We start from the raw sequence: 16,170 nt of genomic DNA on the forward strand, positions 1-16,170 counted from the left end.
TTAGGGTTTATTTTATAGGTAAGTATTTATCTTTAAATAGGAATAATTTAGATAATGATAGTAATTTTATTTAGATTTATTTAAATTGTAATTCAATTCGGGGGTGTTAGGGTTAGGGTTAGACTTAGGTTTAGGGGTTAATAAATTTAATATAGTGGCGGCGATGTTGGGGGCAGCAGATTAGGGGTTAATAAATATAATGTAGGTGGCGGCGAGGTAGGAGGTTAATAAGATTAGGGGTTAATATTATTTAACTAGTGTTTGCGAGGCGTGAGTGCGGCGGTTTATGGGTTAATATGTTTATTATAGTGGCGGCGATGTCCAGAGCGGCAGATTAGGGGTTAATAATTTTATTATAGTGTTTGCGATGTGGGAGGGCCTCGGTTTAGGGGTTAATAGGTAGTTTTTGGGTGTTAGTGTACTTTTTAGCACTTTAGTTATGAGTTTGATGCCACAGCGTTGTAGTGTAAAACTCATAACTACTGACTTTAGAATGCGTTATGGATCTTGGAGGTAGAGTGTATCGCTCACTTTTTGGCCTCCCAGGACAGACTTGTAATACCGGCGTTATGGAAGTCCCATAGAAAAAAGGGTTTACGAAGTTTACTTGTCGGTTTGTGGTAAGGCTAAAAAAGTGTGCGGGGCCACTACACCTGCAAGAAAAAGCAGCGTTAGGACCTGTTAATGCTGCTTTTTCAGCTTACCGCAAAACTCGAAATCTAGCCGATAGTAAATTAAGCACATTTTATAAAAGAAGCAAACTGCATTCTCTATCTGAATCTCTATCTGAATTTTTGTTTCATAGTGTATTGCAAAGGTGTAATGTGTTTTATTGCTGATCTCTCATATACATACTATTTTCTTTATGTCTTTCTTAGAGAGTGTGAGATGCATCTTAAAAACTGTGAAATGTAGTTAACTTCATTTTGTTATGTATGTTGTTACATACAGTTTATTTTCTTCCAAGGTGAAAATAGGACATTCCTTTTGTGGAAGAAAGGATTGGGAATGCAAAGTAAGTCTCTGAGGGCCACTGGGTCTAGAGTCTGAGGGCCACTGGTAGTCCCAGCCAGGATCTAGACAGCAAATCTATCTTGTGTAAATGATTTGTCACTAAACTAATCATGCTTGTGTTCATCCTTCCTAATAAAACAGTAGCTCCTTATATATAAATCTCACCTATGATTATTTGTGTTTATTTCTTGCATGTACGTTTCATATTATTTATGTGAACCTCCCACAAAGGCTGTTTGTTTAGCTCAACCTACTATAGTCAAAGAGATCACCTTAAATAAATATTTGCAAGACAGCTGATCTTTGATCTCATACTAGCTACAGTTAATCTAATATAGACTTTTTTCTTGCAATTTGTTTTTCAGAACTGCCTGTTTGATATAAAGGGAATTTAAAACAAACATACATACCTTCCTTTTATTTATTTTTATCTTAGTTTTTGTTTAAAGAAATGTTGCTGGGTTAGGGTTCTGAATCCCCCTGCACTTCAGCCTCTCTGGAGCAGTGAACAACCCCTTATAACAAACCCTCCCCCCAAATGCTATAAAAAAACCCGGCAAAATAAATAATGAAAGTGCATTGACTAACCATTTCTATGTATATTTACAGATAAGCATTATGGGCCCAATTTACCAAGCTGTGAAAGCAACAGTTTTAGCTTGCCTGAAATGATGGGACAGTCTGGTCAAAATTAAACTTTCATGTTTCAGATAGAGCATGCAATTTTAACAACTTTCTAATTTACCATCAAATCATCAAAAATGTTATCATCAAATTTGCTTTGTTCTCTTGGTATTCTTTGTTGAAAGCTTAACCTAGGTAGACTCATATGCTAATCTCTAAGCCCTTGAAAGCCGCATTTTTTGTTAGTGAATTTTGACAGTTTTTCACTGCTAGACGGTGCTAGTTCATGTGTGCCATATAGGTAAAAATTGTGCTCACTCACGTGGAGTTATATATGAGTCAGCACTTATTGGCTTAAATGCAAGTATGTCAAAAGAACTGAAATAAGGGAGCAGTCTGCAAAGGCTTAAATAAAAGGTAATCACAGATGTAAAAAGTGTATTAATATAACAGTGTTGGGTATGCAAAACTAAGGAATGTGTAATAAAGGGATTATTTAACTTTTTAAACAATAACATGTTCAAGTAGAATTTCCAATTGCCATAGTAAGAATAATAACCTAGCCGTAACCGCTAGCCTCATTTTTTGTGTTGGTGAACTAACATCTTGGGGCCTATTTATCAAATGTCTTGCGGACCTGATCTGACAGTGCGGATCAGGTCCGCAAGACATCGCTGAATGCGGAAAGCAATACGCTCTCCGTATTCAGCATTGCACCAGCAACGCCGCCCCCTGCAGACTCACAGGCAATGGGCCACCAACAGGGGGTGTCAATCAACCCGATCGTACTCGATTGGGTTGAATTCCGGCGATTCCTGTCCGCCTGCTCTGAGCAGGCGGACAGGGTTATAGAGCAACGGTCTTTGTGACCTCTGCTCCATAACTTGTGTTTCTGGCGAGTCTGAAGACTCGCCAGAAACACAGCCTTTTAAGCTCCATTCGGAACTTGATAGATAGGCCCCCTTGTCTGAACTAATAAAACAATTTGGGAATTTAAATAAATGGGAGACCTGGGTGAATGAAACAATAAGTGATATTTTGTGAAATTCTATATAGGATGACTTTTGGTAGAACTATTTTATGTTTGTTTTTTATATATTATTCGCTGTGCTGAGTGAGTTTGGGCAGGGGATAGGAACATACATTGTCAATATGGATTAAGTCACCTCTCTGGGAAATCAGAATTTTGAGTAATGTGAAACGTTTACAATATTTGTATGTTTAGATATTTTATACCTATTTGCATAAATCGCTGGATCATATAGTGACAGAAATTTGAAATGTTCTATTCTGAGTTTTAATTGTTAATTTTAATAAAATAATATTGTTATAAAACCCCAATTTTAATGTTTTGGAAAACTGAACTGATGCTAAAGTGAGACAATAAAATGTGGGTTTTAAATATTTAGAAAATAATGAGCCCTGTGCTGCTATTTATTTACTATATATACCATAGAAATAGAAATGCTCTTATGAAGCTTTGTAGTACATTAGTTAGGCCTCATCTTGAGTAGTGTGTGCAGTTTTTTAGACCATATCTCTAGAAGGATATAAACAAACTGGAATCTGTGCAAAGAAGGGCTACCAAAATGATACATGGGGGCCGATTTATCAAGGGCCGAATGGCCCTTGATGCCCCTATTTCCAGTTAAGAACAGCGATCTTAAGACCGCTACTCCTTAACTCGTCCGCTGCCTCTGAGGCTGCGGACATCAATCCGCCCGATCGTATACGATCGGGTTGATTGAGACCCCCTGCTAGCGGCCAATTGGCACATCTGCAGGGGGCGGCATTGCACCAGCAGTTCACCAGAACTGCTTGTGCAATGTTAAATGCCGACAGTGTATGATGAGCGGATCATGTCGGACAGACAGTTGATAAATCGATCCCATGGTCTAAAAAATAAAACATCAGAAGAGGCTCAGTGACCTAAATATCTATAGCTTAGAGGAGAGATGGATAAGAAGTGATATGATAGTAACTATCAAGTACATTAACGGGCTTGGTATAGCTGAGGCTGTGAGAATATTTTTAATAAAAAGAAAAATTCAAGAACAAGGGGTCATGATCTCAAGCTGAAGGGTAGTATATTCAGGAGTAATGTGCGCAAGCACTTCTTTACAGAAAGGGTGATTGATTCATGGAATAAACTTCCACAAGAGGTGGTAATGACAAACACTGTGGGGAACTTTCTCGCTTGTTCCCTGCTGCGGCTTAGGGCTCCGGCCGTTATCTGTATCGCCAAGGATAAGCGAGGCTGGCGTTCCTTCAAACTCGGCGTGCGAGCACCACACAACACCTCTTTCTCTCACGCCGACTTCGCCCACCGGAAGTTTGAATCTCCCAGTGATTATGTAGGAATCTTCTAGCATCTGTCAGTCAACAGAATAAGCAGCTGCCTCCATCAGCCAAAACCACAGAGAACCTGCTGCTAGATACCCAATATAACACTGAGCTGTTCTAATGTACTACATAGTTGCAGTTATATCTGATTCTTTTTAAACACGTTTTGCTAGTTACACTTGCTACACACTATAGGCAATATGTGAGTAATACTGATCATACTGATATCACTCTCTAGAACTTTTCTACTTATCCGTTCCATTATTGTTTTATCCAGTCACTTTATACTAATATTATTGTTTTATCTAGTTATTGTTTTATCCAGTCATTTAATAGCACCAGGACACTATAGCAATTTAACTATCTTAGTGATATAACGCAACACCTAACCACAGTGTTGAATGCTCTGTTTATAGTATACTCCTCCACCCATAAACCTACTCCTCGTCAATAGAGCGATTCAGTTAGGCAATTGTTCCCTCTTGAAGTTGAGCTTGTATACTTATTTTACTTTTGGCGCTGTCCTCTATACATATTTCTTACGTTTAAGAATGTCTGGGACACGCATAAGGCTATCCTACAAACTAGATAATTTTATACTTTTAGGAAATATTGGGCAGACTTGTTGGGCCTATAGTTCTTATCTGCCATCAAAATCCAGAGGCGGAATTACCATTGGTGCAGCAGGTGCAGTTGCACCAGGGCCCAAGTGCTGATGCAAGATAGCCTTTTATTAGTGCAGGTACCAGGTCCATCTTATCTGCACTGTACATCTATACTCAAAATCATTATGCAGATGTATATTATTATTATGCACCAGGGCCCTCTGTTGAGTAGGTCTGCTACTGTCAAAATCTATGTTTCTATGTATTTTATAATTTTCTGGTATTTCTGCAAACTAAAGTTATTTTCTAAAAATGATTGTTCTGCTGAAAAAAGAGGTCCACTGTGTGTGGTTACCTCACAGAAAGAAACACCTCTAGCACAGGGATATAAAAATGGCTTAGCAGCGTAAGGGTTAATGATTTTTCACATTTATATGCACCCAAAAGAACATACTATGTGCAGATGAAACATGATGTTGTGCTTCTGTTACTATGCAATATATTTCCTCTAAATATGATATTATTAAAGTATTTATTTAGTGCAAGTTCTTTAATGCTAAGTAACTAGCATGCACACAGTAAAACTGAATTAAAACCGCAAACTGTTATAGCATATACAGTATAACCTCTGTTTTCTATCGGCTAGATTTGGAGTTTTGTCGGTAACGACCCGAAAAACTAACGCCGGCTTTTTTCTGGCCGCACCATAAAAATAACTCTGGTATCGAGAGTCCACATAAAGGCTGCGTTAGGCTCCAAAAAAGGAGCATAGAGCATTTTTAACGCAGCTTCAACTCTCGATACCAGAGTTGCTTACGCAAGCGGCCAGCCTCAAAAACGTGCTCGTGCATGATTCTCCCATAGGAAACAATGGGGCTGTTTGAGCTGAAAAAAAACCTAACACCTGCAAAAAAGCCGCGTTCAGCTCTTAACGCAGCCCCATTGTTTGCTATGGGGAAACACTTCTACGTCTGCACCTAACACCCTAACATGTACCCCGAGTCTAAACACCCCTAGCATTACACTTATTAACCCCTAATCTGCCGCCCCTGCTATCGCTGACCCCTGCATATTATTTTTAACCCCTAATCTGCCGCTCCGTAAACCGCCGCTACTTACATTATCCCTATGTACCCCTAATCTGCTGCCCTAACATCGCTGACCCCTATATTATATTTATTAACCCCTAATCTGCCCCCCACAACGTCGCCTCCACCTACCTACAATAATTAACCCCTAATCTGCCGACCGGACCTGAGCGCTACTATAATAAAGTTATTAACCCCTAATCCGCCTCACTAACCCTATATTAAATAGTATTAACCCCTAATCTGCCCTCCCTAACATCGCCGACACCTAACTTCAATTATTAACCCCTAATCTGCCGACCGGAGCTCACCGCTATTCTAATAAATGGATTAACCCCTAAAGCTAAATCTAACCCTAACACTAACACCCCCCTAAGTTAAATATAATTTAAATCTAACGAAATAAATTAACTCTTATTAAATAAATTATTCCTATTTAAAGCTGAATACTTACCTGTAAAATAAATCCTAATATAGCTACAATATAAATTATAATTATATTGTAGCTATTTTAGGATTAATATTTATTTTACAGGTAACTTTGTATTTATTTTAACCAGGTACAATAGCTATTAAATAGTTAAGAACTATTTAATAGCTAAAATAGTTAAAATAATTAAAAATTTACCTGTAAAATAAATCCTAACCTAAGTTACCATTAAAACTAACACTATACTATCAATAAATTAATTAAATAAAATACCTACAATTACCTACAATTAACCTAACACTACACTATCAATAAATTAATTAAATAAACTACCTACAATTAACCTAACACTACACTATCAATAAATTAATTAAATACAATTCCTACAAATAAATACAAATAAATAAACTTGCTAAAGTACAAAAAATAAAAAAGAACTAAGTTACAAAAAATAAAAAAATATCTACAAACATAAGAAAAATATTACAACAATTTTAAACTAATTACACCTACTCTAAGCCCCCTAATAAAACAACAAAGCCCCCCAAAATAAAAAAATGCCCTACCCTATTCTAAATTACTAAAGTTAAAAGCTCTTTTACCTTACCAGCCCTGAACAGGGCCCTTTGCGGGGCATGCCCCAAGAAGTTCAGCTCTTTTGCCTGTAAAAAAAAAACATACAATACCCCCCCCCCCAACATTACAACCCACCACCCACATACCCCTAATCTAACCCAAACCCCCCTTAAATAAACCTAACACTAAGCCCCTGAAGATCATCCTACCTTGTCTTCACCTCACCAGGTATCACCGATCCGTCCTGGCTCCAAAATCTTCATCCAACCCAAGCGGGGGTTGGCGATCCATCATCCGGTGCCTGAAGAGGTCCAGAAGAGGCTCCAAAGTCTTCATCCTATCCGGGAAGAAGAGGCGATCCAGACCGGCAACCATCTTGATCCAAGCGGCATCTTCTATCTTCATCCGATGACGACCGGCTCCATCCTGAAGACCTCCACCGCGGACCCATCTTCTTCCGGCGACGTCCAACTGCAGAATGACGGTTCCTTTAAGGGACGTCATCCAAGATGGCGTCCCTCGAATTCCGATTGGCTGATAGGATTCTATCAGCCAATCGGAATTAAGGTAGGAATATTCTGATTGGCTGATGGAATCAGCCAATCAGAATCAAGTTCAATCCGATTGGCTGATCCAATCAGCCAATCAGATTGAGTTCGCATTCTATTGGCTGATCCAATAGAATATTCCTACCTTAATTCCGATTGGCTGATAGAATCCTATCAGCCAATCGGAAGTTGAGGGACGCCATCTTGGATGACGTCCCTTAAAGGAACCGTCATTCTGCAGTTGGACGTCGCCGGAAGAAGATGGGTCCGCGGTGGAGGTCTTCAGGATGGAGCTGGTCGTCATCGGATGAAGATAGAAGATGCCGCTTGGATCAAGATGGTTGCCGGTCCGGATCGCCTCTTCTTCCCGGATAGGATGAAGACTTTGGAGCCTCTTCTGGACCTCTTCAGGCACCGGATGATGGATCGCCAACCCCCGCTTGGGTTGGATGAAGATTTTGGAGCCAGGACGGATCGGTGATACCTGGTGAGGTGAAGACAAGGTAGGATGATCTTCAGGGGCTTAGTGTTAGGTTTATTTAAGGGGGGTTTGGGTTAGATTAGGGGTATGTGGGTGGTGGGTTGTAATGTTGGGGGGGGTATTGTATGGTTTTTTTTTACAGGCAAAAGAACTGAACTTCTTGGGGCATGCCCCGCAAAGGGCCCTGTTCAGGGCTGGTAAGGTAAAAGAGCTTTTAACTTTAGTAATTTAGAATAGGGTAGGGCATTTTTTATTTTGGGGGGCTTTGTTGTTTTATTAGGGGGCTTAGAGTAGGTGTAATTAGTTTAAAATTGTTGTAATATTTTTCTTATGTTTGTAGATATTTTTTTATTTTTTGTAACTTAGTTCTTTTTTATTTTTTGTACTTTAGCAAGTTTATTTATTTGTATTTATTTGTAGGAATTGTATTTAATTAATTTATTGATAGTGTAGTGTTAGGTTAATTGTAGGTAGTTTATTTAATTAATTTATTGATAGTGTAGTGTTAGGTTAATTGTAGGTAATTGTAGGTATTTTATTTAATTAATTTATTGATAGTATAGTGTTAGTTTTAATTGTAACTTAGGTTAGGATTTATTTTACAGGTAAATTTGTAATTATTTTAACTATTTTAGCTATTAAATAGTTCTTAACTATTTAATAGCTATTGTACCTGGTTAAAATAAATACAAAGTTACCTGTAAAATAAATATTAATCCTAAAATAGCTACAATATAATTATAATTTATATTGTAGCTATATTAGGATTTATTTTACAGGTAAGTATTTAGCTTTAAATAGGAATAATTTATTTAATAAGAGTTAATTAATTTTGTTAGATTTAAATTATATTTAAGTTAGGGGGGTGTTAGTGTTAGGGTTAGACTTAGCTTTAGGGGTTAATCCATTTATTAGAATAGCGGTGAGCTCCGGTCGGCAGATTAGGGGTTAATAATTGAAGTTAGGTGTCGGCGATGTTAGGGAGGGCAGATTAGGGGTTAATACTATTTATTATAGGGTTAGTGAGGCGGATTAGGGGTTAATAACTTTATTATAGTAGCGCTCAGGTCCGCTCAGCAGATTATGGGTTAATAAGTGTAGGCAGGTGGAGGCGACGTTGTGGGGGGCAGATTAGGGGTTAATAAATATAATATAGGGGTCGGCGGTGTTAGGGGCAGCAGATTAGGGGTACATAAGGATAACGTAGGTGGCGGTCGGAAGATTAGGGGTTAAAAAAATTTATTCGAGTGTCGGCGATGTGGGGGGACCTCGGTTTAGGGGTACATAGGTAGTTTATGGGTGTTAGTGTACTTTAGAGTACAGTAGTTAAGAGCTTTATAAACCGGCGTTAGCCCAGAAAGCTCTTAACTACTGACTTTTTTCCTGCGGCTGGAGTTTTGTCGTTAGATGTCTAACGCTCACTTCAGAAACGACTCTAAATACCGGAGTTAGAAAGATCCCATTGAAAAGATAGGATACGCAATTGACGTAAGGGGATCTGCGGTATGGAAAAGTCGCGGCTGAAAAGTGAGCGTTAGACTCTATTTTGAGCGACTCCAAATACCGGCGGTAGCCTAAAACCAGCGTTAGGAGCCTCTAACGCTGGTTTTCACGGCTACCGCCAAACTCCAAATCTAGGTCTATGTGTTTGCAAGCAGCTAAAAGTAAGCAATGAATGCTTCACTAGCTAATTCAACAGGAAGACTAAACAAGGTATTATCATGTGAATACCAACTAATTTAATACACATTATTTTGTACTTACAAACTACACTATGGATGCCACCTCTGCCTTGCTTTCCTGGACACTTATGAGTTACACATGCTGCAGGATAAGGATAGAGGAACATGTATTGTGCCTCTGGACAGCATGAATAGTGCTGATAAACGGCACAATACAGGTTCCTTCCTGCACACCCTATAGCAGCATGTTTAAAGGGACAGTCAAGTATAAATTAAACTTTCATTATTCAGATAGAACTTTTAATCAACTTTCCAATTTACTTTTATCAACAAATTAGTTTTTTTCTCTTGGTATTTAGTTTAAACTAAACATAGGTAGGCTCATATGCTAATTTCTAAGCCTTTGAGGGCTGCCTCTTATCACATGCTTTTTAAATCTCTTTTCAACACAAAGAGACAGAAAGTACACGTGGTCCATATAGATAACACTGTGTTCAGGCACAGGGGGTTATTTAAGATTTAGCACAAAACAATGCTAAATGTAAGACAATAGATAATAAACAGTCACAGTTATGTGATCAGGGGGCTGGAAGAAGGTTCCTAGACACAAGGTAATCACTGAGGTAAAAAGTATATTAATATAACTGTGTTGTTATGCAAAACTGGGGAATGGGTAATAAAGGGATTATCTATCTTTTAAAACAATAACAATTCTATGGTAGACTGTCCCTTTAACTCATAAGTGTCCAGGAAAACATTGCCGAGGTGGCAACCCTATGTTACACTGTGTTTATAACAGCAATGGTTCTAGGCCAGTGTTTTGGGACACTTTGAGAGTCATGGATTTCAGCTTGTGTTACAGAGTTTATACACATTATATAATATTGCCTAAACATCATATTTGTTCATTACTTAAATTGTTTGCATTAATGCATTTCTCTGGCTGCCACTGTAATAGAGTTTTACTATGAGATATCTAATTACTGTGAGCTGTGGATACTAATTGACTCAACATCACTCAAGCTGTGTGACAAATAAATTAGCTTTCTCAAATAAAATAAATGTACTTTATTCAATCCATTTAAAACACTTTGCATAAACCCTTGTTGGGCATGAAACCTCTCATGTGTTCCCAATGATACTGATGGATCAGCTATCACAGTAACATATTAGTGTTGCTTTTGAGTAAGTGTAAGACTTTTGGCTCTTGCTAGTATGCAGTTTTGTCAGTGATATAAGAATACAGAATATTGAAATTAACATCATTGTTCTTTTTTTTGATAACCAGCTAATTGGTGCTAGTTTGTTTTAACTTCTAAACAGACAATAAACTAAAATGGTATGATAGGAGGATTGGATATCCCCAGTATAATGCAGTTTTCTGTTTAAAATGCATATGTTCCTAGCTGCACACTCATGAATTAGGGTTGTTACCTCAACCACTTATAAGTTACACATGCTGCAGGGTGTCCAGGGAGGAATATGAATAGTACATATAAAAGTGTTGTCCAGAAACACAATGCATGTTCCTCCCTGCATACCCTGCAGCATGTGTAACTCATAACATGGCTGAAGTGGCATCCCTACATATGATGCTAACTAGGCAGTCTTCTTGCTTACCTATGAAGCTTGTGCATGGAGCAAACATATAAATCTGCAGCTCCGTATGCACATATATTCCCCTTTTATTATTAAAGGGATATGAAACCCCAAAAAATGTATTTTGTGATTCAGAGCATAACATTTAAAAAATAAATAATACAATTTACTTCTATTATCAAATTTGTATTGTTTTTTTTTGCTATTCTTGTTGAAGAGATACCTAGGTAGGTATCTGGAGTACTACATGAGAGGAAATAGTGCTGCCATCTAGTGTTCTTGCAAATAGATAACATCCTTGCAAAACTTTTGCCATATAGTGCTCCAGACACGTGCACAATCCTGAGCTGACATCCCTGCTTTTCAGCAAAAGATACCAACAGGCCCATTTATCAAAGGGCTTGCGGACCTGATCCGACACTGCGGATCAGGTCCGCAAGACCTCGCTAAATGCGGAGAGCAATACGCTCTCCGCATTTAACATTGCACCAGCAGCTCACAAGAGCTGCTGGTGCAACGCCGCCCCCTGCTGACTCGCGGCCAATGCAGGGAGCTGTCAATCAACCCGATCGTATTCAATCGGGTTGATGTCTGGCGATTCCTGTTCTCCTGTTCAGAGCAGGCGGACAGGGTTATGGAGCAGCGGTCTTTAGACCGCTGCTTCATAAGTTGTGTTTCTGGCGAGTCTGAAGACTCGCCAGAAACACGGCCCTTCAAGCTCCATACGGAGCTTGATAAATGGGCCTGTAAGTGATTGAATACAATTTGATAATAGAAGTCAATTAGATATTTGCTCTATCTGAATCCTGAAAGAAAAAAACATGGGTTTTATTTCAATTTAACCTTTATTTGTAAAGCACCACCATACTCTGCATCATTGAGTGAAAAATAATTAGAATATACAGTACATTACTGATAGACTTGACACTGATGCAATGAAGAGTCCTGCTCCAAACAGCTTGCAATCTAGAGTGTATTAAAATATATTATACTATACAATACTACTGTATACTATCAGAGAAGGGCCACAAAACTAATAAGGGGAATGGAGAATTTAAGCTATGAGAGGCTAGCCAAACTGGATCTGTTTTCTCTAGAAAAAAGGTGCTTGAGAGGTGACATGAATACTTTATATAAATATATTCAAGGCCCATATACAGAGATGACAGAATATCTGTTTATACCAAGACATTTGTTTGTGACAAGAGGTCACAACATTTAAGGCCAGAGGAAAGGAGATTTAATGTCCTGCAACATAAAAGTGTCTTCACTGTAAGAGAAATAAAATGGTAAAACTCATTGTCTGAGGAGGTAGTAAATGCCAATACCTTAAATACATTTAAAAATGGTTTAGAGACATTTCTGGCTAGAAACAGAATTCAGGGATATTATTGCTTGTGTTAAATGGGTCACCTTTTTAATAGTATTAATATAAGCTCAACTGGAGCTTTTTTGTAAGTATATTAAGATTTGTATATGATGTACTCGATGGACTTCTGTCTTTTTTCAACCTCATCTACTATGTTACTATGTATGTTACTATATTCTATACTATACTATACAATACTACTGTATACTATACTATATTATTCTATATTAAACTATACTATACAATACTACTATATGCTATACTATACTATTCATACTATTTTCCTTTTATGTTATATAGGCATAGGGAGAGAAATATACATTAAAGTTGAATTTAAGTCCCCAACTTAATTATATAATGTATCATACAGGGAAGCGAAGTGTATCAACCCTGTGTAAAGAGAATCAATCTCAAAGCTAATTAAATGGGCAGGGGGGTGCTCTATATCCTGGCATAAACATAGACAAATGAGAAGAAAAAATGGATATATCAGAGCACACAATAGCCACAAATATAAGTGATGTGTAAGTGAGTTGGCTTGAGCGAGCCAAGTAAACTAAAATATAACTTTTATTATTACATATAAGATAAAATAAAGTTGGTGAAGAACATTCACACAAGTACAGTGCGGGGTTAAAAACACTTAAAAATGGTGAACTGAATGCTAAGATGCCCAGGTAATAACCATTAATGTGGGTTTGGGTGAGAGAATCTGGCAGGGAGGCACCACAAAATGCTCACGGATTGCACAAAAAGCTAAGCTATAAAAGAGGATTGACCTCACACAACAATATATCTATCTAGTGCAATGCTGGAGCAGTGCCTAAGCCTGTCAGAGTCCCAAACAATAGTGTATCAGGTAGTGTAGTAGTTAACAAAAAACTCGAATATCAAATGCAAGATATAGGACCAATAATAAGAAAAGCCCAAAACAAATACCGGACTATTATACACATTAATTACGTATAAGTTGCATTCTCTATAATGTACCAATTACCACGTAACCCACATAAGGCAAATGATTTAAGCATTCAAAGAGAGCGCCCTTGTTTGGGACTCTGACAGGCTTAGGCACTGCTCCAGCATTGCACTAGATAGATATATTGTTGTGTGAGGTCAATCCTCTTTTATAGCTTAGCTTTTTGTGCAATCCGTGAGCATTTTGTGGTGCCTCCCTGCCAGATTCTCTCACCCAAACCCACATTAATGGTTATTACCTGGGCATCTTAGCATTCAGTTCACCATTTTTAAGTGTTTTTAACCCCGCACTGTACTTGTGTGAATGTTCTTCACCAACTTTATTTTATCTTATATGTAATAATAAAAGTTATATTTTAGTTTACTTGGCTCGCTCAAGCCAACTCACTTACACATCACTTATATTTGTGGCTATTGTGTGCTCTGATATATCCATTTTTTCTTCTCATTTGTCTATATTTTCCTTTTATGCCCTTAACAAAAGCTTTTAATAAAGGTGATACAGATTGGTTGACGCTTGTACCTGCTACAACTAACTTGCTTTCTTTTGTTACTCACATGCAGTACTAGTATAGCTTTGATAAAATGACCTCTTCAGCGATTTTATCAGCTGACCTCTGAACCGTTTACTGGCAAAGTAATAAAGTATGGGATTAAAACAGCTGTTGGAGAATGCAATGCAGACTGTGATTGGCATGATTGCGTTAATAACCTGTATGGTTTTACATGTTTTAATAATATTTAATCTAATTAAGACCTTGAGGAAAGTAGCAATCTGGAAGGGCAGCCAACATAAGAGGAATGCAAGAACCATGGTCAATACTATCTTTAGGACCTTTTCATTTTTATTTTTTTTCACCTTATTCTTTGGTGATGCTAACATATTTTTATATATTAAACAGTAACAGATTCCTTGGAGAATAAAGGGTATTCCAAATCCTACTATATTTTTCACCAAATCCACAAAATTTGACCAGAAAATACTGTTCTGTGGATATTTCATAGCACAGATTGTATGGTGGTGTGTGTTTGAATAATATGTCTGGCGGAAATACATGGTTGGAGTGCTTGTTATGCATGCTAAAACCCAAACAATAAAAGTTGCAATTTTTGCCTTGGCTTGAGTTCTTCTGTCGAGGGACTTCATTGGATGAACAATGCTAAAGTAGCGATCTATACTGAGGCATGTTAGAAGAAAGATACTGGAGAACATGTTTACTGATGACAACGTAGCACAAAGTTTGCACATGAATGAGCCAAAGATCCATTTGTATTTGTCTGACATATTCACTGCCCAAAGTGGCAACGTTGCAACAAACGATAAGTCTGCAACAGCGAGGTTAACAATATAAATATTTGCCACAGACTTTAATCGAAGACAACATGTCAGTCCTACCACGATGGTGGAGTTCCCAATAATGCCGACAATAAAAATAATGATGTAAAATATAGGAACAAGTACAAAAACGAAATGAAACTCATCAGTTAAAGAAGAGCAATTTACACCAGAAAGTGATCCTGTAGGAGCCATATTTGTAAGATTCCGGATGAATCCAAATGGTGCATTGGAAGTTATATAATCCATAGAGTGGAACACAAAAGATCAACTTCTGTTCCTGAAATATAAAAATAACAATTTATTGATAAAAGTATATTGAAAATAGAAATCTGCTTGCACCAGCACAAAAGCTTTGACAGACTTCTATAAGAGGCGCCAAATACAACAAAATGGATGTGACTATATACAAATCCAAGAAAAAAAAACAAAAAACAAAATAAAGTAATAATATTACTAATTATACAAGGCAAACAGTAAAAAATATATAAATGTATAAGGCAAATAGTGACTATATCACCCAATACGGTATAGGCAAGGATGTTAACGTCCACAGGGGTCAACCCCACGGATCTCCAATAGTGCAAACAACGTGCAGATAGCTAATCTTGATATGTCTAGCCAAACACTTCTGTAACTGTAGCAAAAAAGAGCAAAAGACAGCGCCTAATAGGGTAGACCAGCGATACAAATGGAAAAAGGGGACAGGGTTATCTGAGCTACTCACAAAGTAGAAAGCACAAACGGCCAGATTACGAGTTTTGTGTTAGAGGCTGTGCGGTGCTAATGAGCAGTTTTCTCTCACTGCTCACTTACCTACAGCGCTGGTATTACGGGTTTTTACAAACCCGGCGTTAAAAGGCAAGAAGTGAGCGTAGAGCAAAATTTTGCTCCTTAACGCACTCCAAAACCAGGGCTGCTTAAAGGGACACTGAACCCAAATTTTTTCTTTCATGATTCAGATAGAGCATGCAATTTTAAGCAACTTTCTAATTTACTTCTATTATCAATTTTAATTTGTTCTCTTGCTATCTTTATTTGAAAAAGAAGGCATCTCAGCTAAGGAGCCAGCAAATGTTTGCTTCAGGACCATGGACAGCACTTGTTTATTGGTGCTGACCAATCAGCAAGGACAACCCAGGTTGTTCACCAAAAATGGGCCGGCATCTAAACTTACATTCTTGCTTTTCAAATAAACATACCAAGAGAATGAAGAAAATTTGATAATAGGAATAAATTAGAAAGTCGCTTAAAAATGCATGCCCTATGTGAATCACGAAAGAAATTTTTTGAGTACAGTGTCCCTTTAAGTGAGCGGTGAGCTGGTCGTACGTGCTCGTGCACGATTTCCCCATAGGAATCAACGGGGAGAGCCGGCTGAGAAAAAGTCTAACACCTGCAAAAAAGCAGCGTAAAACTCAGTAACGCAGCCCCATTGATTCCTATGGGGAAATAAAAGTTATGTCTACACCTAACACCCTAACATGAACCCTGAGT

At 37.9% G+C, this 16,170-nt stretch overlaps 1 protein-coding gene across 1 annotated transcript; it reads right to left on the bottom strand.

Moving 5' to 3' along the window:
- Nucleotides 1–13,887: 13,887 nt before the first annotated feature.
- Nucleotides 13,888–14,868, bottom strand: LOC128652565 (type-1 angiotensin II receptor-like). Its single transcript, XM_053705497.1, has one exon. The coding sequence runs from the start codon at nt 14,866–14,868 to the stop codon at nt 13,888–13,890; it is 981 nt and encodes a 326-aa protein (XP_053561472.1).
- Between the last annotated feature and the right edge of the window lie 1,302 nt (nt 14,869–16,170).

This window comes from Bombina bombina, chromosome 3 (assembly GCF_027579735.1).
Source record: "Bombina bombina isolate aBomBom1 chromosome 3, aBomBom1.pri, whole genome shotgun sequence".
Classification (NCBI taxonomy): domain Eukaryota; kingdom Metazoa; phylum Chordata; class Amphibia; order Anura; family Bombinatoridae; genus Bombina; species Bombina bombina.

Excerpts from the sequence above, each read along its gene's own strand:
- LOC128652565 (XM_053705497.1), bottom strand. The coding sequence starts at position 14,868 with ATGGCTCCTACAGGATCACTTTCTGGTGTAAATTGCTCTTCTTTAACT.